The following is a 25,766-nucleotide window of genomic DNA, read 5'->3' as shown; positions in this document are numbered from 1 at the left end:
ATGTAACATTTTTATCAATGACCTGGAAGAAAACAAAATCATCACTGATAAAATTTGAGGATAACACAAATTGGGGGAGTTGTAAATAATGAAGAGGACAGATCACTGATTCAGAGGTTTCCGAATCACTTGATAAACTGGGCACAAACAACATGAATTTTTATGTAAATTATACATCTAGGAGCAAAAACGTATGCCATGCTTACAAGATGGGGCATTGTATCCCAGGAAGCAGTGATCCTGAAAAAGATTTGGGGGTCATGGTGAATAATCAGCTCAACGTGAGCTCCTGATGTGATGCTGTGGCCAAAAGAGCTAATGTGATCCTGGGATGCATAACCAGGGGAATCTCAAGTAGGAGCAGAGAGGTTATTTTACCTGTGTATTTGGCACTCGTGTGAATGCTGCTGGAATACTGTGTCCAGTTCTGGTGTCTACAATTTAGGAAGAATGTTGATAAATTGAGGAGGGTTCGGAGAGGAGCCCCGAGAATGATTAAAAGATTAGAAAACCTGCCTTATAGTGACAGACTCTTGAGCAAAATAGATCAAGCTCTTCGAAAGAAGATTAAGGGGTGACTTGATTACTGTCTATATACCTGGGGAAACAGATTTTTAATAATATCTTCAGTCTAGCAGAGAGAGAGATCACATGATACAGCACCTGGAAGTTGAAGCTAGACAAATTCAGACTGGAAATAAGGTATACACTTTTGACAGTGAGAGTAATTAACCACTGAAACCATTTAGCAAGCATCATGGTGGATTATCTATCACTGACAATTTTTAAATCAAGACTGGATGTTTTTCCAAAAGATATATTCTAGGAATTATTTTGGGGAAGTTCTAATACCTGTGGTAAACAGGAGGTCAGACTAGATGATCACAATGGTCACTTCTGGCCTTGAAATCTATGAATCATATTACATTATAATGGGTTTTTGAAGAAAACAATTTTAAATAGCATCTCAGTGTCCCTTTAAAATAAATAAATATATAGCTATTCTGAATTGTTTGTCTGAGAATGTAATGAAGCTGTTCACAGGTTCAGTTTTTTGTGTTGTCTGCATAGTCCTTCATTTGATTCAATTTTAAAGCTCTGTGGATTGAGGCATTTCTTTATTTCAGAGAAAGTACTGTGAAAAAGTGAATCTTTGATTGAGTTTTTACAAAACGGAGGAAATGTGATGTCCTGTTTTAATTTTTTTGTTTTGGCTTTCAGCAGTTTTTATGAGTGCTGTTCTCTACAGCAGAATCCTCTTCATTAGTACAGAATCTGCAGAACTTGAAAACGTGTCTTTTTGTATCTCCGTTATGAGTATCAGATCATAGGAATGTACTGGATGGATATCAATTTATTAACTTCAAGAATTAATTTCAAAATACCAATGCAGAAGAACACTAACTCCTTTTTATGAAACTGCATTATGACACTCTGCTAGCATGAGTTGAGAAGGTATTTAGATTATAAGCATCTTTGCTCAACTCCCAATTTTTTAGGAAAAATATTACCACTTGGACAAGCTTCCTCTCTGCCCACAAGTGACCATTTTTCTGAAAGTCTGATAAAATTCATTTCAGCTGTATGAAGGACAAAATAGTTTGTAACAAGATAAAATTTTCCAGTCTACTTTCTGAGTTGTGTACATTCCATTTAAGAAATCTGAAATTAATCTGGTCAAGTCCTGGTATTTGATATGCTCTAGTTATTTGTAAATTTGATTTCTTCAAGGTTAAATGGACACCGGAAATGCGTGGGGAAATAATTGCCCAAGTCTATGAAACGTTATCTCTTAATTTTATAGGTACTTTTGGGCAATCACAGGATTTTAAAACAAATCAATTCAAAACGCACAGAGAAACAACACAGTGCTTACCAAGGTCCAATTCTTTCACTGCTTAGCGAAGGCCCTTATTCTTATGTTGTAGCTTCTTTCACAAGAAGTCCCACTGAAATCAGGGAAATATTTGCTGAATAAGGGTGGTAGATTCTGTCCCTAACTTGTTAGTTTTTATTTTGAAGTTGTAAATAAAATTAATTTAGTCCATCCTGTGTGTGGTTTAAAAAAAAAAAAAGTGTAAAATCTTCCCTCCCTCCTTACATCATCCCTAAACCTCCGAGATCTTTCTCTTTCTACATCATCTTCTCCCCTTCTGTGAAAATCTTCCCAATCCCTCAAATGATCTTCTTTCCTTTCTTCCTATACATGTGTCTTGAGAGCGGAAAAACAAATATTTGATAGAATTTGTAATTACTTAAATTTTACGTTTTAATAAGTGTTTAGAGATCTAAAAATAAGCATGTTAGCTGAAGATTTTTATTAAAATGATCAGCTATGAAATATTACCCCTTAAAGTCCAATGATGATTTAAGTCAGCATGCCACTGAGATTAATCTGAGAAGTTCATGGCTTTTTATAGTCGTTCTTTTAGTTTGTTGCAGCACTGGTTTGGTTATCATTCATGAAAATATCTTTCTGACCAGAAGGGCTATTAAATGTATTCTTAAATTCTCCAGAAAACATTGAAATCTTAGCAGACCCATAATGAACACTGAAATGTAGTCTCTTTGCATACCTAGCACATTTGTGGTACTATAAAATACCATAACAAATTCCTAATTGTTAAAGCATCTCACAAGTGACAATCGTTTTCTATATTTTTCAATTGAAATTTGCTGACTAGATAAAACTCACCTTGTGCACCACCAGCCATAGATTGCATACCCATAGTTTGTAGAGCACAGTAGGTAGATATAAATGTATGTGAATTCCTAATGTAATGCTGCTTCATCTGTAAGCAATGTGGAAGACTTACTACTTCCAAATCTATCACATGTAATAGCGGTCAGTGCCTTATGAGGAGTCCGCAAGAATGGAGCTGTACTTTTTTGTGGTGTTTAATTTTGAAGTAATCTATCCTCTTTATTTTACTTTTTCTTTATGTAGTGCATGGAGACTATCCACAAATGTGGCTGTGTTTACCCTTGTGAAATTTCAGTAAAGCTAGTATTTTTATTTTTAAAAGATAAGGAACTTTTGATACACCGCTTCTACATTTTGTTGGTAAAAATGGGGGCCAAATATGAATAATTCTTTGCTTGAAGTTTAGGAGATACAAAGATCCTGTGTTTTTTAGGGTATTCTTTGTATACGAGATGTTATGCTTTTCATTTGTGATATTTGCAACTGAGCTTTTATGTGATACTTTTGATTAAAAGTGCAATGCATTAAAGCTCTGTTATTGCATTCTATTGTGAAGTTTGAGTTGCTCTGTGTACAAAGTGTAGCCTAGTACTTTGGTGCCTCAAGTAGCTTTCATTGCTCATTGTTCAGGAGAGTGGGTTTGTGTAGGGGGGGGCGGGGTGTGTGTGAGAGAACCTGGATTTGTGCTGGAAATGGCCCAACTTGATTATCATACACACTGTAAGGAGAGTGATCACTTTAGATAAGCTATTGCCAGCAGGAGAGTGGGGTGGGGGGAGGTATTTTTTTCATGCTTTGTGTGTATAAAAGATCTTCTACACTTTCCACAGTATGCATCCGATGAAGTGAGCTGTAGCTCACGAAAGCTTATGCTCAAATAAATTGGTTAGTCTCTAAGGTGCCACAAGTACTCCTTTTCTTTTTGTTCACAGTGGGTTGGCAGTAAGACTGACTGTGGAAGTAGGATGATTTTCATCTGCAGAGAGGGTTACTGGGAGGTGCTCTTGCACAACAAGCAAAGAGCTCCAGTGTTCTGCTTGTGCACAGTATTTCTAATTTATGGATAACCAACTTCAGTCTTCACTGTCATTATACCTTCACCCTTCAAATTCTCTAGATTCGTCCATGAACGAAATACAACAGTCTGTCACCTGCTTGAAGTCAAAAATAAATCAACTGAGCTGAGACCAAAAGGCTGCTTATTCTGAGCCTGGCAGTACTGAAGATACAACAGACATTCTGCTTCCTTCATCACTTTATTTTATTTTTGGTAGAGGTTTTAAAGGCATGAGAGAAATGCTTTTAAAGTCAGAATATTTTCTTTCTCATATTCTGGAAAATAGCACTCGCTGCATCTCGGGGGTGGGGGGGCCGAGTGTTTTTTGTTGGCTCGAAGATAAGCAGACGTGAACTTGCATAATTCAGTCTGTGATTCGTATATTTAATTAGGTTCTTGGAACAAACAAATGAATAATTAATATTAGTTTGTTTTGCAAGGGTGGGTGAATTCCACCCTGGGGGCGGGGGAAATATCGGTATGTGTTGCAAAAAGAAAAGGAGTACTTGTGGCACCTTAGAGACTAACCAATTTATTTGAGCATAAGCTTTCGTGAGCTACAGCTCACTTCATCGGATGCATACTGTGGAAAGTGTAGAAGATCTTTTTATACACACAAAGCATAAAAAAATACCTCCCCCCACCCCACTCTCCTGCTGGTAATAGCTTATCTAAAGTGATCACTCTCCTTACAGTGTGTATGATAATCAAGGTGGGCCATTTCCAGCACAAATCCAGGGTTTAACAAGAACATCTGGAGGGGGGGCGGGTAGGAAAAAACAAGTGGAAATAGGTTACCTTGCATAATGACTTAGCCACTCCCAGTCTCTATTCAAGCCTAAGTTAATTGTATCCAATTTGCAAATGAATTCCAATTCAACAGTCTCTCGCTGGAGTCTGGTTTTGAAGTTTTTTTGTTGTAATATCGCAACTTTCATGTCTGGAATCGCGTGACCAGAGAGATTGAAGTGTTCTCCGACTGGTTTATGAATGTTGACATCTGATTTGTGTCCATTTATTCTTTTACGTAGAGACTGTCCAGTTTGACCAATGTGCCAGCAATGCCCCTCTGCCATGTACATTGTCCAGTTTGATCAATGTACATGGCAGAGGAGCATTGCTGGCACATTGGTACATTGGTCAAACTGGACAGTCTCTACGTAAAAGAATAAATGGACACAAATCAGATGTCAAGAATTATAACATTCATAAACCAGTCGGAGAACACTTCAGTCTCTCTGGTCACGCGATTCCAGACATGAAAGTTGCGATATTACAATAAAAAAACTTCAAAACCAGACTCCAACGAGAGACTGTTGAATTGGAATTCATTTGCAAATTGGATACAATTAACTTAGGCTTGAATAGAGACTGGGAGTGGCTAAGTCATTATGCAAGGTAACCTATTTCCCCTTGTTTTTTCCTACCTCCCCCCCCACCCCCCAACCCTCCTCAGATGTTCTTGTTAAACCCTGGATTTGTGCTGGAAATGGCCCAACTTGATTATCATACACATTGTAAGGAGAGTGATCACTTTAGATAAGCTATTACCAGCAGGAGAGTGGGGTGGGGGGAGGTATTTTTTCATGCTTTTGTGTGTATAAAAAGATCTTCTATACTTTCCACAGTATGCATCCGATGAAGTAAGCTGTAGCTCACAAAAGCTTATGCTCAAATAAATTGGTTAGTCTCTAAGGTGCCACAAGTACTCCTTTTCTTTTCACGAATACAGACTAACACGGCTGTTACTCTGAAACCTGTCAGTATGTATTGCAAATTCTTAAAGATCCTAACTCTTTCATTTGCTTTTTGTTCTGTAATCCTCAAAGCTCTGAATTGCAGCCAGTGTTCCAATCAAGGAAGTCTGTGCAGGTTTCCCTTTTAGAACTCAGTGATGACATCCATTGACTGTCAGTGTTAAATCACTTGATGTGCTTTCTCTTTCCACCTGCCAAATACCAGGTGTTAATTGTGTCTGGAGATGGAGAAGTGGAAATGTATCATGGCAGGGTGCTACCATTGGACTGTTGGACCATACTAGTACGTTAATTGAAGTTGTTGGTTGTTTGTTTGTTTGTTTGTTTTTATTTTTATTTATTTATTTAATACTGTAACAGTAGTACCCACAGACCCTAATCAGGATCAGGGCCCTATTGTACTAATTGTTTTACCAGACACAGTCAGTGACAGTCCCTGCCTCAAGTATTTTACAACCTTAGATGTTTACAGTCAAATCTGCTGTTGTTCCAATCTCTTTGGTTGAATGCAATGTTAAAAATTGGTTAACTTGTTACTTATGGACTCTCTAAAGTTCCTGAATTGATCATTGTTGTCTTCTTGCCTATCACAGAGCCCATGCAGAAGCACAGTCATCTGTAAAACACAATGCAAGGACAGAAACTAATGAAAAAGTGAAGGACCAAGAAGAAGAGGAGAATGACGATGACAGAAAGACTGTTGACTCAAGTAGTGGAGGGATTCAGCCAGAAGAGAAGAAGAAGAAACAACGTTCTGGATTTAGAGATCGTAAGGTACAAAAGCTTGCCACGCATAATGTTCTTCTATAATGCTGCAGTTGCACAGTAATGAAACAGGGAGAGAAAATACAGGCCACAGAATTAAAATTTTAAATACTGCAAGTACTTATGGGTTGACTTTGGATATTTACATTTACTGGCCTTCATTTTAAAGGGGAATAGTGACTTTGAGTCACCCCTTTTCTGAGTGCTCAACTTGATATGCCTTAAGGGGGCTTGATTTTTGGGAAGTGTGGCCATTTTGAGGTATCTCAAGTTGGGTACCCAAAAAGTGAGTTACTTAATCACTAGTTCCTTTTTAAAATTTAGGCTAGTGGCCTTCTACCTTGCTCTATATTAAATCGCAGTGATTAAAATCTGAGAAGCATGACATAATTAAAATTGCGTCTTAAGTGTCTTACCCAACCCCTCCACAGCCAGCAAGAAGGGGCAGCTCCTTTTTATTCCATGTGGTCACCCTCTCACTGTGGCTACTGAAAAACAACTTTTCTCTCTTTTCTGCATTTATTTAGGCCATGTCGATCATAAAAAGTGGACACCTATGCTTATTTGCTGTTTGATTCCTTTCCCCCCACATTTTTAAGTAGGAAAAAAGCACTCTAGTAGTGAAGTGGTACTTCTGACCTACCTTCATTACTGGGAAGTCTTGAGTGCTTTGGACTCCTTTAGAATGATCTGCAACGTTAATTGTCAATAGCTGTTACTGTCAATATTACAAGATTACAGTTTGGTCTGACGAAAAGTCCAATAACTCAGTTTTAGCAGATGGCTGTATTTTAACCTCTCTGGATGCTTGTTTCATTGGGTTATGTTTTATTTAGGGTCTATGCAGTACCAAACAGAAGAACAAAAGAGTGTATTTTCTTCACATTTCCTTTTCTATAATTTGCTCCTGATAATTATTTTTAAGTCCATATGTTGGAGGCTGAATCTCATTAGTTGCTAAATTGTAAGTGATTAGTATGTAGTGGCTTAATAACTTTTTATATGTTGTAAAGGTTTTGTTTGGAGATGCTGAACTAATTTTTGCTCTCAGTAGTTAGGCTACATAACTTTGTTGTGATTAAGGTGTGATACTAGCAGACCAGGTGCCAGCTCATGCCAAGGTCCCCATTTCTCCATTGAACACTGACATATACGTATTTGGAAAGCTTATAAATTGCTGCCTGCATTAATCTCATTTTTAACATCTATATCCCATATTATAAGGTAATATTAGAACATTTGATTTGTAAACCTTTGTAACTGTGTAAATCACCAGACAAGAGAGAGACATTAACTAGTGTGAAATGCAGGTCTCCAACCAGAGGTGATGTGTCCTGTCTATCATGGGAGGCTCATCACCACCAGAAGGACAAGTATGGAACATTCAAGAAGGCAAAAGTCTTCATTGCTTTGTCCCTTCAGTGAAGATGAGTCATGCAAGTGAATTCATCCCATCAGCTGAGTCTGCAACTCAGAGCAGAAGGAAGAAAGGGAATAAAAAAACACTAACAAGAAGGAACTGTTTCTTTATGCTGCTTGGACACTGGGAGGAAAGGATTACTAGGCATAAGCAAATGATCCCCAGTGCTTAGCCTGAGTTACTGCTAAAGGACATATAGAGCTTGCTTATTATAGAAGTTTCTATAATTTTTTGGAACTTTAGATTGGAATTCATTTGTGTGTATATATGTTTACCTGCTTTAACCTTGTAAATAACTCTTGATTCCTTTTCCTATATAATAAATCTTTAGATAGTTTATTATAGAATTATCTACAAGCATCTTTGGTGTGAGATCTAAAGTGCATTTTACCTGTGATAAGTGACGGGACTGGCAGTAACCTGAATCTTGTTATGATCCTTGGTGTAAGGGATGAACTGTCACAAAGATAGGTTTACCTGGGTGTCAGGACAGATCAGAGTATCTAAGGGAACTGTCTGTGATTCCATGGATGGGCTGTTATAGTGCTTGAGGAGTTTACACTTGATAATTGGTTGGTGAAATCTAAATGTAGATCTCACAACCAGTTTGGAGTTTGTGCCCTGATTCTTAGCAGTCTGCCCAGAGGTTGGTACTCACAACCTAGAGCCACTGCAGGACATCTTGACAAAAGGTTTACCAGCATCTTCACTAACAATAAATCCTGTTCTTCCACAGCACAGGGTTAAGCATGTCTCCTCAGAGTCTGATGCTGAAGTCTAGTCCTACATGAGGCAGCAAGCCTAACTGGTAGGCTTCCAGCAGTTCCCCGAGCACTGGAGCCCACGTTTCTGTTGTTTAAGTGAACCTTTTATTTGTGGGCTTGGTCCCATCTCTGGTATGTAGTCAGCAGTTACAGTAGGGGGTGACCTGCCTAACTGATGTATGTTGTATTGTTTTTTTAATTACTGTAAAGTCAGCCACATGAAGTGGGTGAGTTTGGACACACTCAGGTTCTGTGTTCTGATGTTGGAGTAAAGACTTAACCCATTCACATTCAATACTGTAGTCAGATGAACTTATAGGAGGATGCTGTGCTCTGAAAACTGGTCAATTTTAGCAGTTCAGGAGTTTCTGGCACTTCATATAAATTCTTCTCATATCGTCATATAATAAACCAAAAGGTTGTATGTGTCATGTCCTAGCATAGGGGGGAAAAACTTCAGTTGAAGTCTTTGAGTTTTGAAACATGGCTGTTATCCCAGCACTGTTAATGAATGCAATAATTAGTGATGAAATAATAAATTAAGCATGTCACAAGTTATTTTGGATGGTGAAGAAATGTTGGAGGAAGTTGGGATGTAATCGCTCAGCGTCAATTAGAGCCTGGGGCGGCTGTTATAAACTGATGATTCTAGGGCAAATATCTTCTTGTGTACATGTGTAACTTGAGTAATATTTAAATTTGTTTATAAATGAGAGAGAGGGAAACAATGATAAAGTGCTATTGTAGCTGAAGGTTAATGACCAATAAAACCATATGAATGGTGTAACTTGTTCGCTAATTAATTTGAAAAAGAGTGTGTACTGCATTAGGACTGCTTCACTAAGATCTGTTTGGGAACTGTCATTAGCTCTTGGCAGGTATTCTGCATTATGAGGGTTAATTATGCTGAGACTTCATTTCAATATGCATTGCAGTAAGCAGCCTAAAGTAAATGAATGTTAATTTATCTGCACTATTGCTATGCAGGCTGTGTGTGAAACCAGACTGCTAGAGTTCCTGCTCTATCAGATGATGATCTGAGGGGCCTGATGACACTGTGGAAGTGCACTGAAATGTTGATTACAGTGAACCTTGGTTTATTTAGTTTTCTTCTCATGGCAGTGGAAGAGATTCTTTTCCTTCAACCTGTCATAGAGAGCAGACTTTAAGCTTCCAGAACAGTGGTTCTCTTTTGTTGGGCGTGGGGGATCCCTTGCTGCTGTTTTTTCCAAACCGTCTCACTAACCTATTAATATTTGTATTTAATTGGCAGAATGCAAACTCTCCCTGTTGAGCCAGGTGATACTGCTCTGAGGGTCCAGGTTTTGGCTAGAGTTTAGCTTTTTAGACTGCACAATCTCTTTTGACTAGCCTGCATTATACAGATTATTGAAAACCTTTCAGAAATAGGAAGAACCTGTTGTCAGAAGGATACCATCTCAGGAAATATTGTGAAAATCCTTGCAACCTGCTGTATTCCAAAAACAAAAAATAATAATAATAATCTCTCCAGAAGTAACTCTACTAGGACTGACTTTAGTCCTGGATCTTAAGGATACTTCTGAATAGGTATTAATGTTTTCCCTGTTGAAACGACTGAGAAAAATCCACACATATGCAGTGCGTGTGTAAAATATAACTACTGCTATTATTTGTGTATCCTATTGTCTCTGTCCTATTCATCCTCTGTCAAGTGATGAAATAGCTTCAGCTGATCTGATGGAGTGGTGAACAGGGCTGTGTACAATTGAGAAGAAAACCAATCTTGTTCATTGGTGTATTAGAAAATTTCAGTGTTGAATGTGGTTTTTTTAGAAGATTGGATTTGAGACCAGCCTACTAGATATTGAACTAGTTGGATTTTTTTTTTAATTTCCACATTTGGCTTAAATTCCCTGTTTTGTTAACCTATCATCAGTTGTCACTTTCAGACATTTGTTTTCCCCTTGATGTTTGTTACTGCTAATGATTAGAATTTGAAAGAAAGTTTACATGTCTCCAATTTGTAATAATGACATCTAACATTATCCTTCAGTTTCTTAATGACATTTACTAAATTCACTGTTTTAAAAGACACATTTCCTCCTTGCTTTTAATATTTTTGTCCTTTTCTAGTCCTATGTATATTACTTCTTAATCCCAATGTAAATCACAAAAACAAAACAAGATTCCAGCAAGATTATGAATTGATACATTATTGCATACTTGTGTTCTATCCCGATTCTGAATTCAGTGGACTCTTATCTGTAGCTAGAATCCATACACAGGAAATAGATGGATTCAAAAATCCTTCTTGATTTTCAAGAAACTACTAGGTCAGCTTTTGCTTTATTTTTCAAAATATTACCGACTTTGGGTCCAGTTAAACTGGTACACTGAAATACTTGCTCAGTTCCTCATCACCTCTTCTTTTTTGTTGATTTTTTATCTTAACCTGCAACCTAATCAGAATACAGTAATCCGGAAGCTGACACAGGCTCAACTTTCAAGTCCACTTACTCTGGAGCTATGTGTTCTGAATTGAATTCCTGTGAAATCTAGTATCGATCTAAGGAAGCTTTCTGATGGTCTGTTTAATTAAGTGCTGTTTCATGAGACACTGTCTGTGTACTCCAGGCCATGCTTTGACATCAGTGTTTATTCCAGGGTGGAGGTAACAGTTTACAAAAGCACGTGAACATGTGGCTGGTGGTAATGTAGAAATAAAAGCTACTGAACAAAGACTTGCTGCTGTTAGACATAATGAAATACAAATCTATATTTTTGCATACTACTACCATTGCCTTAATGAGTTTGTGATCTTAGATCAACTCTGACTGCATGGTTGAGAAAAATGTGTATGCCTAGAATAACAATTGCTTGCAAGATTCACAAATGATAACCTGGCTCTGGGCAGAGATTTGAGAATAGGGCCCCTGCAGAATCTTATAAAAATGTAGTGCAAAAGGATTAGAAGAATAAGTGAGGCAAAATTATGCCTTTGCATATGAGGGTCGGACAGTGGCTAACAGTAATCTTGCCCAACTCCAATCCGTAAATGAAGGATTACTCATCTTCCCCCACTTCCCCTTCCTCTCTTCATATCGCCTTCCCTCTCCTACACCAGAACTAAAGTAGGGAATAAACGGAGCATTTACTCTGTATTGCCCAGATGTCGGGGACCATGGCTTTTCAACCCTGGTCCTCGGGGCTCTTTGGTGCTAGGAGGTTCCAACCTACCACCCAGGGACCTGCCAACTACTTTCAGAATAGGAGCTGAACTCAGAGAGAGGGCCCCAGTCCTGGGAGCTGATTGGCAGAACACTGGGGACCCTGATTGGTCCAGAGCCCCTATTTAAACCGAGCACAAGAACAGGAAGTTGTCCATCCAACTGGGATCCACCCTGCTCTGGATTGTGTGCATAGTGCTTCCTGTTTCCCTGGATTGAATTCCTGATGTCCTGACCCTGCCTGACTCTGGTTATTGATCTGTGGTTCTGCTCTCAAGTTTGTGTTCTGCCTCTGATTTTCTGGTAACCTGACCCTGCCTGCCTCCTGACACTCAATTCTCAGTTTACCCTGTCTTGGACTCTGACCTCCCAGTATCTGACCTGGCCTGATTCCTGACTCCTGCTTTGACCACTAAGTCAGTCTGCCAATGTCCTGGTCATGACACAAACCCAAGAGTTCTAAAATCATGATTCAGGCCCCCAAAATTGAGGTTGGTGTAATAATAGATTTTTTTTAAAAAATAGTAATTTTTGTGCTCTTTATTTGCATTCTGATTTTTGAATATTGAAGGTTCATGTTGTTAAATTTTTTTCCACAACCATGAGGCCTAGAAACTTAGTTTTTAAAAAATGAATGCTGAGAGTCTCAAGTGATCACATGACTCCAGGGGCTGGGGCTTTAGGAAAACATGAGACTTGAAATAAAATACAAGATTTGTGATAAAATCCTGTGAGTTGGCAACACTAAGGCCTGGTCTACACTTAAAATTTAGGTCTACGTAGTTATGTCACTCAGGTGTGTAAAAAAATTCATATCCCTTTGTGACGTAGTTAAGCTGACCTAATTCTTGGTGTAGATGCATCTAGATCGATGGAAGAATTATTCTGTCAACATAGCTGTTGCCTCTGAGATATGGATCAATTACAGTGACTGAAAAATCCATTGCATTGTTGTAGGAAGCATCTACACTACAGGCAGTATAGCGCTGCTGGTGTCGTGTAATTGTAGCCTAACCCCTGTTGGCATTGTGCAGCCATTGTATTTAGAACCTGTCATAATGTGGCAAAGTTTCACCAGGACTAAATATGGAGTGAAAGTTGGAAAACTCTTGTATGCACTGATATGTGTTTAACTTAATTTCTAGGTGATGGAGTATGAGAACAGGATACGAGCCTACTCCACTCCAGACAAAATCTTCAGATACTTTGCCACCTTGAAAGTAATACATGAGCATGGAGAACCAGAGGTGTTTATGACACCACAAGATTTTGTGAGATCCATTACTCCTAATGAAAAACAACCAGAACGTAAGTAAAATATTCAGTAATTATGTTTAGGGGTGATATATGTAATGAAGAGTTCAGAATAAACTCTTTACTGTCTCTTCGTAATCAACTTTTACTTCTCATTGTACAAATAGGTTGGCAGGGGACCACCTTGTATTTGTATATGTTTACATTGCTTAGCACAATGGGCCCTGTAGATGCTGCTGCAATACAAATAAATATTTTCCTCTAAACACGTGTACTTGTGGATGCATAATATTATACAAAGTAGTAATAGAGTAAAAAAAGTAATAATTCAGCAGGTAATATGTTCAGCTTTTCATCAGAAGACTACAAAGTTTAAATTCCATATCAGCACTTGGGTTCGTATCCAGTACTCTCACTGCAGTGGAGTACTGCAGGATAATTAGGCAGGGCGGAATTTAATTTAATTTTAATTTTTTTTTAAATTTCAACAGATACCAATGTTTGTTTTTAGGCATTTTTTCCTATTTTTAACTATTTAAATTTTCACAGTTGCAGGAAATTGGGGGCTTATGTCAGACAATTTAATGACCGTAAAGTTTGGGATTCAAAATTTTAAATCTTTATAACTGTGAAAGCACAAATTATACAAAGTAAATATACTTAAAGCAACTCTAGTTTTCAAGCAGCATTTTTCTTTATTGCCTCTATATAAATTTCTGTTACCAACGGAAATATTTTTCATCCGTGTGAAATACCCAGGGTATTCCCCACGGTTCTCTTCGTTATAGCGGTTCACTAACCCCAGTACAGCGACTGGAGTTTATCAGCACCAACTTTGATGCAGTACAAGCAAGAGCATTTCTCCCACTACACAGACTCACCATCCTGGGACAGATGCCTCCCTAATAGGCTGGGGAGTTCACCTATCCAAGCACAAGGCTTAGGGCAAATGGCCTTCCACAGAAGTGACCTTCCATATCACTCTTTTGGAGCTAAGGGCTGTCAGGAACGCCTGTGAATGCTTTCTGCCTTTCATCAAGAGCACCCACTCGAAGATCATGATGGACTTAATATAACCTGTATATTTTACATAAATCATCAAGGAAGCAAACTTTGGAACTGGTGCATCTATCACAATAGGCTCATCTCAGCTGTCTACCAGGGATACAGAACGTGACAGCTGACAGTCTGTGTTGGGAATTTTTGTCACTACCATGAGTGGGTACTGAACTCAGAGGTCCTTCGAGTTATATTCACCCTTTGGGGAGCCCTGACTGTGGATCTCTTTGCTACTTACTGGAACAAGAAATATCCTCATTACTGCTCCAGGGCTGGCCTGGGTAGACATTCACAGGGAGATGCCCTTATCTTCCTATGGGCAGGGCCTTCTTGTATGCCTTTTACCCGTTTCTTCTTCTATCCAAGGTCCTGTTGAAAATTCAATGAGACAAAGTGAGAGTTATTTTGATTGCCCCTCCTGGCCATGACAAGTCTGCCTCCCTTATCTGACACAGATGGCAATAAGCCCTCCTGTTCCTCTTTGGTCCATTCCTCACCTGCTCTCTCAAAACAATGGGTGATCCTTTACCCCAGCCTGTGGATCTTCTGCTTTCAGGATTGGCTCCTTCTTAGTTCTAAGGCTTAGAGGCAGAATGCTCTGATGAGCTAAAAGACATGTTGCTACACAGCCAAAAGTTGACCACTCGACACACTTAACTACAAACTGGAAACGGCTTCAAGTTTGTTGTGATTCTAAACACATAGACCCAACCTCATCTGTCGTCCCCCCCTCCCCTCCCACCAATTTTACACGACATTTTAGACCTCAAGCAGTCAAAACTCTCACTCAGCTCTTTTAAGGTACATCTCACGGTGACAACAGTTTTCCACCGCCAGGTAGACAGTCACTCAGTGTTTGCTCACCCACTGATGCATGGATTCCTTAAGGGCGTTGGGAATCTCTTCCTGCATGTGACATCACCTGTTTCAGCCTGGGATCTTAACCTAGTTCTCAGGGCTTTGACTAGACCTCCCTTTGAGACCAAGGCAGCTTGCTCTCATTTACACCTGTCCATGAAGACAGCATTTCTAATTGCTGTGACCTTAGCTAGGCACATAGGAGAAATAGTGACTCTGATGGCACACCCAGAATTCAGACTTTTTAAAGACAAAGTAACTCTAAGGCCTTATCCCAAGTTTCTCGCCGCTTTCTCTTCTCTTTCCATAATGAATCAACAGATCCATCTCACAGTCCGTCCCCCCCGCCCCGCCCCCCCCGCAAACCACGTTGACACAACAGAGAGATGATTCTGCATGTGCTAGATGTTAGAAGGACACTAGCATTATACTTGGACAGGACTAAGGACTTTAGGAAATCCCTTGAATTCTTCGTCCACAGAAAGATCCAAAAGCTCTGTGATATCGGCTCAAAGACTATCCAAATGGGGCTCTGGTTGCATTAATCACTGTTATCAAGGGCACAATCTGCTTCCATCCAGAGTCCATACACACTACACAAGGTCAGTTTCTACCTCAGTCACATTCCTTAAAGATATCCCTAGCTCAGTAATCTGTAGAGCAGCGACTTGGGCCTCTGCCCACACTTTCACAGAACATTATGCGATCACTGAAGATTCAGCCCCGACGCCATCTTCGACCCCACAGTACGCTCTGTAGTCACAGACTCCACTCTGAAGTGGCAGCCTACAGTGGTGCACTCACAGGGAGACAACTCGAAGAAGAAGAGGAAGTTGCTCACCTTGTGCAGTAACGATGGTTCTTTGAGATGTGTCCCCCTCTGGGTGCTCCACAACCTGCCCTCCTTCCCTCTACTTCGGAGTTATCTATGGGGCTCTGCAGTGGAAAGGGAAGTGAGGGTGGGGGGTGGGGCTGCCTGCACAGTGCTAGATAGCCTCAAGGCAGACCACAAGGGAAGGAGAGCACATGTGTGGGCTCAACGGACACTGCTACCAAAAATCTCCGATTTAAATGCGCAGGGGTACTCATACACCTACAGTGGAGCACCCATAGGGGGCACATCTCAAAGAATCATTATTACTGCACAAGGTGAGTAACTTCCTCTTCAAGAAACAGTAGTCTTTCCATTTTACTGAGTTGTGGTATATAATGACAATCATATGATGCCCGAGGTTAGGGGTCTATTTCAGGAGTGGGTGAGGTTCCATCGCCTGCAGTGTACAGGAGGCCAGACTAGATTATCATGATGGTCCATTCTGACCTTAAAGTGTATGAATCTATGATGCAGTTTAAATTAACTGACTTGGTTGCTGTATGTCATTATGTAGGTTGATCGGCTTTGGTCAGTTTTCTTGATGTCTCGTTACATCCCGGTACTGGAGAAAATGTTAGCCCCAGATAGTTAGTTCCACATTGTGCCCCTCAGTGTAATGCTATTTATAACCTGTCCAACAAAGCTCTTAAGTAGTTTAAGCTCTTAAATGTTTAGCAATATTTCTTGACAATACTAAGAGAGAACTCCTATGTAATTCAGGTAGTCTATCACAATGTTGATAATTTTCGCAGTTTATCCCAAAAAGCATTCTGTGGTATGCTACAGTCATAAACCAAGTTCCAGGAAAAAGACATTTGCCAGACGGTTCTGAATTTCATCGGTTAGTCGATGCGGATAAGCATCTTTGACAAATCATTTAAGCTCCCTGTAATCAGTATGTATTTTAGCATTCTTTTCCCCATTATGAAGAGCCTTGTATAAGACAGGAGCTGCAACTCTGTGCCTAGGTGGAACACATCTTGAATTTGCTTCATGTTCTCTTCCATAAGATGCCCTGGAATACTCCAGGGGATAGTAGTACTGAGGAACTCTTGCAAATAGAAATCAGTTGGGAAGCAGTGGCATAGTTTGGTGTAGTTGATCAAAAGTTCTACTGTTGCTGTACAAATTTAATAAATGGGCCAGTGCTTATGGCAGCTTCACTAAATCGGGTTTGCTTTTTCGACGATGGCATTTTCCTTTATCTCATCTGTCCCTGAAGGTATGGAGTGGGCAACACCCAGATAAGTAAAATTATTTCCATGTTTCTTACCATTTATGTGGCAATAAGTATTAGTTTAGACTATGTTTGTGTGCTCTGACAGACCCAAGGAAATGGACGTTACTTAGATAAAAGCAAAACTGAGCCAGTGCACATTGTATAGAAGAATCTGTACTGACTGTGATTGATGGGTGAAACTAAGCTGCCAGCCACTGAAATTCATCTGTAGTAGAAAATTGTAACTTGTACTGTATTTAGTGAGAATGGATGGTTTGGGAGTGGAGGGGTCGAGTTGTTAAGATGTTACCAGCCCTATGGAGCACTTTGTTAGCTTGCTATGGCCAATGAGTCTGGGCTGCATTATCATTGAGACAGGAGACTGTGTGTCAAAAAAGAAAGTTAAGTTTTGTTCTGTCTCTGTTCTTGCCTATGTGGTGCTCTCTCCAATTTGAGTCTCCTCTTTGGCTAATTCCTTCCATGTAAGCTAACCTTTTTTTCTGTGATACTGGGTTCAAGAGCACCAGAGCAGGTGAGCTATAACCTTAACACTTGTGGCACTGGAGTTTCATTAACCTCCTGGTCAATAGACGGGTTCTGTTTGCTGTACCACATTTTCAGCTGCTGTTTTCGTACGTGTACTCTGTCAGCTTGGTCTGTGTGTGGTGTACTGTAGCACTAGCAGTGGCATAAGAAATATCACTGTTCTACTAGTATATCTAACTTGTCTACGTCAGAAAAATGACTGTTATATAACACATTAGTTAATGTGATTTAGCACTCAGTGTGCGTATGGATTGCCATGGGTTAGCTACATGATTTTGTTTTGACATGGTTTTGGCAAAATGATCAAGTTAGTGTTCTGCATTTTCTGTAGTCGAAGAAGAAAAAAACAGGGAATTTTTCATTGTTTATTTTCCAAATATTAAAACTGGGACAAAATCAGGTTTAAAAAAACAAGAAAGAAAAGAAAAGAGAAAAATTGGGAGTGGGGAGAAACAAAACAAAAAAACCTGTTCTAATATTCACGTTTTACTACAGTATAACTGAAACTTTTTTTTAATGTACAAAGGTATATTTTTTTCCTCTCAGAGCTAGTAGTTTTTCCAGAAATCCTGGTTTTTGTGTACACTTCAAAGAAAATTATGGAAGTATCCTCACTCATGTTGAGCCTCATGCTGTCTTGGAGGTAGTCCAACTTTGAAGATAAGTGCTCTGCATCAGTAGATCCAGGGGGTACACTCAAAGCTTGCCGTGCCACATTGCTGTAATTGGGAAGTATGTCTTGATGACTGATCCAAAAAGCCAGCACATCCAGTTTCACATTGTCAGGGTTAGATAAATTCATGTCAGTAGAAAATTCTCCTTTCAGATTTGAAATGTCACCTTTAGTGGCATATGGTTGAAACACTTGGCATAACTGTCATAGTCTGCTGCAAAATTCACTTTGAGGAAGAGGTCCAAAACTTGGATGACATTCCAAAAAGTATCTTCAGCACCAAACACATGGGGGTTCAGATTATGGGTCACAATAGTCTCCGATTTCTCACTGAGTATTTTGAATCCTTTTTTTGGTTCTCGTGGTGTGGGGTTGGAAGGATTTCCAGAAACAGCTGGGTTTTCTTGCAGTATGTTTCTCTTGCAGCTTTTGTGCTCAGTTCAGCTGAGATTTTGGTTGTCAGGATCCGGTAAATGTCTGTATTGACAAACGTGTTCGCAGTAGTCGAAGAAAACTCCAGTATTTTACCTTGGTGCACAGAATCTGGTGGTCATTTTGGTTATTTGACAGTCTCGTCAGAGTTTTCGCGTTGCTTTTGTTTTTTTAGAACAGCAAACAAACCAAAAAAACTCATGATGATCTAGGAGACATATTAGCACAGTCCACATGTTATTTACATGACAGGCAGCTAATTACAAGCTCATCCACTGATGTGGCACAACAAGGGTAGGTAATTGGCATCCGGCTCTGCACTCATCTCACACTGTGTAAAACAAAGCCTTCTACTTGTTTGCATGCTTGAAAATGGTCCCAAATCCAACGATGCAAGATTCATGTCTTTCATTTTTTCTGTAGCAGTAACTGCTGACAGGGCAATGTTAATCAGATGAGCAGGACAGCTCATACGTAGAAGCTCCAGTTTCTGATTGAGTTTAATCTCCCATGCAAACTTAGCCATGTAGTAAGCAGAATCTGTGTTAGTTGTGGACACGTTTTCCCAAGTTAGTTGGTACATCTCAAACATGTCAGTTATTGCTGCGTTGACAAAACAGGTGTCAGCAGAGGGAATGAATGTCACATCAGCACAAAACAAAGCGGGTTTATTTGCTTTGAAATAAAAAACAAAAACTAAAGGCCAAGAATCAGACAGTCGAAAGCATCAGGAGACTTGTCAAAAATCAGCCTAGACACCAGATTTCCATCAATTTGTTTTATCAGTTTGGATACTGAAGTATTGTCATTTTCTTTCAGATACTTACCAGTGAGGTTGTCTGCATTAGGAAGGGTTTTTGCTGCTGGACCGTATTGTTGTACAAAGTCAGCAATAGGCCCCTCTGCAATTAACAGCGGTTGTCTGGCGAAACAAAGAGCATGCACAAATTCATTGACACAATCGTGCTGTGTCCTCTTTCATTGAAGCCCTGGTGAAAGCTCCTGATACTGTTTATCCTGAAGTGCACTTTCTTCTTTAAGCTCCTTGTGTCACTTGCTTTGGCATGCTCCTTTATTCTGTCAGCACGAGGACTGACCTCAGTGCTGCAGTACTTGCAGTGCAATGCATCCTCTTCATTCCCATCTTTACTTTTCTTGAAAATTTCTGAGCACTGATTTGCTTGCTGGTATTCAGGCATAGATTTGCATTTTTGCCCCATGTTTACCTTATCTATCTGTAATCCCCAAGGAACTTACCTAGGTCCCTGGGGCTTTGTGTGCTGGTAGTCCCTGGTAGGAATGGGGAGCCAAGGGCAGACTCAGAGTCTGCTGGGCAACCAAAAGGGAGAAAGGAGAGACGCTATGTAGAACTACAAGGGCCACTGTTGGTTTGGGGAAGGATTGCAGGCGTGCTAGCTCAGTGGAAGGGGCAGAGTGAAATGATTGACAAGGGAAAGCCCAGGAAGAAGAGCTAACCTGACCAATACGTGGTGAGATGGCCTCCCCAGGGAGTCCTGGAGAGGTGAGAAGCCATTTTGGGAGTAGTCTGGAGCCAGCCACAGAAAGAGCAGGACTGGCTGTGTGGGAATCCAGAAGAACCCAGGCCCATCCATCCAACCCCGTAAAGAGATTGGCACTAAAGGAGGTATCCGGATGGACGGGGGCATTACATATCTTTTATCTGTGCAGGATTGATTGTTTAAATTCAGTGCCACACTAACCAGATGCAAAGAAATAGGCAGGTAATGTCTCCTTGCAAGCCAATCATAGTGCGATATTATGATGATATTTTCCATTCTGAGTTTTACACTGTGGAACAGCTTCAATCTCAGCGTTGCAGGACACAATCATGTAAAGCATTCGTGTTTAACAAAAATAAGTACTCAAAAAAAAATACTGAATGGACTGATAAATGGTTGTAAATTGGTAAAAATCGAACTCCTTTAATAAAAAACTAGTCATTTATCAATGAAAATTGGCAAAAACTGAAAACGCACAACAAAAAGTGGAGCTAGTGGTCAATTTCTGCTACCATTGTTGCAACTTACAGGATACAGTTAATTCCTTACGCAGTTTTAGTCATCAATGTCTGAATAGGTCTCGAACACAGAACTCAGCTGGCTCAATTCTGAGTTTGGCAACAACTAAAAGACCAATGGGAGCCCGATGTTATCATATCCAGTTAAGTAACGTTTTTACTGAAGGAGGGGTTTGTAGAAATTCATAAGCATTAATCATGCTGTATGTATGCCTCTAACCTTGAGTAGGAGCAATATTTTTTAAGGAAGTATAACTTCTGAAAGTGCACATTGTATATAAATGTGTACGTTTGTGTTTCTTGGAGTGCACACAAATATCAAGAGTGATTCCTCAGTTTAATAACCACAAATCCAGCAATCCATCTGACAATTCTCTGATTTTTCACTCAACCTATGATATTAATTACAGGAATTTTTACTGTATTGTCTCAGAAAGGTCAAAGAGATCATCATGAAGTGATGAACAGCTCCATTTTCTGCTCTGTGACTATTATGAATTTTTGAGTAGATGGGAAGCATTTTTTTCACTTAAATAGGTGACAGTAATCTATTGTTCACCTTCCTGGACAAGTTATATTTTTCTTTCTTTTCCAATCCCTCCCTTCTCCCAATCTGGTTAACAAGAAGATCTGATAGCTATTTAAACCACTGGCTGAAAATGTGTGGTTTCTAGCATGTGTTTGTCAAACCAACAGTTGAAAATCAGTCTATGCGCTCTTGTGTGAATTACTGCCAATTCTCAATAACCCAGTCATTCAGGAGTTCCACTTCTCTAAATCTCTTTAGAGAATGTATTTTTTTATTGTTGTACAAATCATTTGTAAGTCTTTCCATGTTGACTATTAAACTTTCATTGTTATGCATAGACTTGGTTACGCTGTAGAAGTAGATTGAAAGATGGCTTCTTTCTCAACCCTGTAAATATTATTTTCCTTCTAAGAATAAGATCCTTCTGTTTTGTGGTAACACAATGTGAGGAATATGTTAATATGAAAATCTTCTAGTTAATGCACTTGCTTATTCCTGAATGTACAGTAGCGGCCTTGTTTTTCCTTTTTATGTCCAAGACCATTCATGTGTCACTTTACCACACAAAAGCTGGCAAAATTGAATTTTGGTTGAGGTCTACCTTTGTTAATTCTCGGAGGAACACTTCTGATTTCAGTTCAATGGCCTTTCCTTTTAATCTGTTCAAAAAGGATTGCATAACCTAAAAATAATTCTTTTTAATTACACTATAAGTGCCAGTCTCTTGGAAACAAGTTGATATCTAGCTAAGGATTGGTAATGGCGTAGAAATCATTTTTTTTCTAGGTCAGTAGTACAAAAGGACTAGTAGAGCATAGTGGTAGGTGTGGTGGTGTCACTGTCCCTTTTGTATGTTTTCTGTGGCTAAACAGGTTTTCCTTGTCAATGCTGTGAATCAGACACCTTTCTTGAGCCCTAAGAAAAAACATGTAGATAACAGTTGATTTCCTTCCCTCTCCCTGTGCTTTCTAATCATGTTATCCTTCACATAATCTATTTTTTCTTTTAAATGCCTTATCAAAAGAGAAGCATGGAACTATGTGATTTTATATTCAAGCTCTGCTCTAAAAGTATTTTTTAAAATCTTTTTTCCTCTTTCAGATCTAGGTCTGGATCAGTTTGTAGTGAAGCGATATGATGGAAAGGTGAGTAGACTTTAAATTTATGGTGTCTTTTTACCTATAACTTCTTTGAGTTTCTGTTTAAAATTGTGTGTAAGTACAAATGAAATAAAATATTGTCTTTTGTTTGAGCTAGAACATAGCAGTATTTTTTTATTATTTGTCTGAATAGGAAGGAATGAATAAAGACTTGTTTTAACGCTTATAGAACCAAAATAACTCCTCCCTGCTGGTGAGAGAGGGAATTGTAATGTGTAAAAATCAAACTTGATAGCATTATCCATATGTGAGGAGTACCATATTTCAGAGGGAAACCTGCTATATGCTGATCATATTATAACATTGTTTGGTCTGCCTGTATGGATGGACCCACACAGTAACCTAGCCATTTTATAGCTCTGAAGCCATATTCTTCCCTGCTGTAAATCCTCTGAAATCAGTGAAATTATTCCAGGAACGAATTGCCCCAGAGCTGTAACACAAGTGGGTAACATGGTTATAAGACTGCTTGAACCTTTTAACACTGAGAGGGCCAAGCTGTGTTATCTAAGACAAACATATAACATAGATTTACTTAGGTGGATGGTTGTTAATCTAAAGTAATTTGGTTTAATATTCCTTTATACAATTCTGAGCACTCTCTACTACCTTAGAAGGTGGCTGCATAAAAATGGAACAGTATACAAGCTTCCTATTAACTCAACTTACTGTACAACGATCACTAATTTAGCAAAATTGTCACTTCATCTGCAACAAAATTCCTTTAAAATCTAAGCATTTTTGAGTCAAAGAAGGTAACTTTTGACCCTTTCATTGCTGAATGATATACCTGGCATGTAATGTTTAAATGTGACCAAACCTATCCAGAAAGTCCTGCCATATGAATCTATAATTAAACAAAACAAACAAACCCTGCACAATTTGGGATTAAATGAATCTAAATTACTTTCATGTTTTCCATTCAATTGAATTCATTTTTATTTTAATTTTTCATGAGAAGGTGGATGGACAAAAAGCAACACAAGTAAACAAATAATTGGATTTTGTTCCTTATTGCATACATGTGTTTGTTTACCCAAGCAGTAGAACATTATTCTACTTTAAAATAGACAATAAGTAGTTTGCTCTTGTCAGTCTTCGTTTTAACCAAAATTTCTTAGAAAGAAATGCTGAGTTTCACACAATTTTGGGTGATAGTTCCTCTGTTCCTGAGTACTGTACATTCTATTCCCCTCATACAGGGTAAAAGTCTCAAAGCAGAAGCAGTTTGTTTGCTGAACTCAGCTTTTTGTTTGCTGAGCCTCATTGCTGGGATTTCCACTTTGCAGGAAATTTTGTGATTTTGAAATTTGGGTTTGTTTAGATTTGAACAAATACAAACTATGGAAAATTTTCCACGAACCAGAAATTTTGGGGGGAAAAAAAAAGTTCATTTTGAAAACACCGACCTATGGTATTTCTAAAACAAAATCTGCTCCCTGGAACACTGACAGCTGTGAGTGAAATTGACGTTATTAGTCATACTAGTAGATGTGATGAAACTGACAAGCATCTGAATTTCTCTTAGCAGCTGCCAGGGCTCTCATGGACTGTGACTCCAGGGCAGCCACACTCTGTAAACAGCCATAGGACACCAGATGGCTGGGGATACCAGACCATCCAGACTCCTGGGCCAGCTTGTCCCAGGACTTCAGGCTCCCTGCTTCATGGGAAAGAGCTTGGAAGCACTGGCATGTGCAGCTCCCTTGGAGCTGCAGACCCCATGAAGACCAGGTTCCCCAATCTTGGGGTAGTCTGCATGGTGAGGCTGCCTTGGAGCCATGGACCTGGAAGACAGGTCTCTCCAGCTGCCCAGCAGAATGCCCAGGGGATGGGGACACTAGCATTTCCAGACTTCGATTTGCCAAAAGTTTGTTGAACCTGAGATGTTTCATAGAAACACAAGAAATCGGCATTTCCCAACAAACTTAAGTCAGGAAATTTCAGACCAGCTCTACTTGAGACATGGCTTCTGCTCTTACACAATATACACACCCAGTCTTGCCATACAGCATGGTGAATGTGTGACAACTGGTGGTCTTAGTGCAGGCTGAAATGTTCTGAGTTATGCTGGCCCTTAGCATCTGTTCCCTGCACTGACCATCCTCCATTCTGACTTTCTGTTGCAGACTGAAATTATGTATATAAACATGTTTGTATAGATGCTATACCTAGATATATATGCAAAATACATTGAATGGTAGAATAAATCTTATCATCAGTCATTAGAGTTTTAGAGTGGAGAGTGTAGTGGACTACTATTAGTAGTGCTGTGCAGAACAACAGACCACATTAATTTTATGATGGTATATTGCAGGGGCTGATATAGCATGATGCTTCTGGATCATTTTTTTAAAGGAGGAAATAATGGCTCATGTTTGTCAGACTTCTCTGATTAAGGAGCACTATTAACAGACTTTGGTTATGAGGATAGTGGTAATGGCAGGGGGGTCAAGTTTGGGGTGAGGTTAAAGCAAGGAGATATTGGAGTTCCCTCAGTCTTGCAGAGGAGCCTGGGTAAGGAGTGAAGTCACTCGTAGATCTTGTTTTCTCATATTATCTGCATCTGGTTTCAGTTAAGAAAGCACTGTCACCTCAAATTCATTCAAATGTTGATTCAGGCATCATAAAACAAACTACACTCATTCACGTTTTAGTTATGTTGGTATCGGTTAAGGAATAAAATTAGTCCTCGCATCTTTTCTCATCTGTTGTTTCCATTCATTTATCTCCCTGATTGGCTTCCCAAGAAATATCAAAGCACTTTTTATAACTGGACACAATCTTCTCCTTAGATACAGTTCTAACTTGGTGAAGCCATGACTTTGTATGCGGGTATTATTTTGTGCATTGGTGGAGATGGAGAATTTGAGTAGAAGGCTGAGAGGTAGATTGTCCCCTTGAGCATCTTGCATGGTGTCCATTAACGTTAATGAGAATTACAGTATATAGACATGATGAGGAGAGAATAGACTTTTTCCATCTGAAATGTATTCTTTCCTTTGACATGAAAGGAGAAAATGAGCAGTCAGGTTTAAGTCAGCAGTGGTACCAAAGTACTGATACTCTGTAAACTAGAGGTTGGCCAAACAAAAGTAGAAAATAGAACTATTGTTAGTTATAAACAAAGATTTATGCCTTTGCTCTATGTAAATACTAATTTAGAGCAAACGCCAATAAGAATAGACCCAGCTGTGTAGACAGATGCATTTTAATTACACACTATAAAACAAAGGTTAAGGATTCAGTGTAAATTTTCTGCATGTATGTTCCAGATAAATGTCATTGCACTGGGAAATCATCTGTATCAGCAGTTTTTTCACAAATATTCTTGTAAAATTAGAAGTCAATTCTGTAAGGTTTAGCTACGCTGCAGCTGTCAGGTGTGATTCCCAGTGCAGATAGACTAGTGTTAGCTCAGCTCGAGGTAGCATGCTAAAAATAGCAG

At 39.3% G+C, this 25,766-nt stretch overlaps 1 protein-coding gene across 16 annotated transcripts in view; it reads left to right on the top strand.

The window, feature by feature from the left end:
* The window catches only part of MICU1 (mitochondrial calcium uptake 1), a 213,971-nt gene that overhangs the window by 57,705 nt on the left and 130,500 nt on the right, over nt 1-25,766 (top strand). For 12 of the 16 annotated variants that reach the window (XM_043552124.1, XM_043552121.1, XM_043552120.1 and 9 more), the window contains 3 exons: nt 6,112-6,292; nt 12,822-12,984; nt 22,260-22,303. In XM_043552124.1, coding sequence (XP_043408059.1) covers nt 6,112-6,292; nt 12,822-12,984; nt 22,260-22,303 — 388 coding nt within the window. Of the gene's footprint in view, nt 1-5,723; nt 5,802-6,111; nt 6,293-12,821; nt 12,985-22,259; nt 22,304-25,766 lie in introns of all 16 variants that reach the window. The other 4 variants (XM_043552131.1, XM_043552134.1, XM_043552132.1 and 1 more) reach the window with 2 other exon arrangements.

The sequence above is a fragment of the Chelonia mydas genome, chromosome 7, assembly GCF_015237465.2.
Source record: "Chelonia mydas isolate rCheMyd1 chromosome 7, rCheMyd1.pri.v2, whole genome shotgun sequence".
Taxonomy (NCBI): Eukaryota; Metazoa; Chordata; order Testudines; family Cheloniidae; genus Chelonia; species Chelonia mydas.
This window is presented reverse-complemented; position numbering and strand designations above follow the sequence as displayed.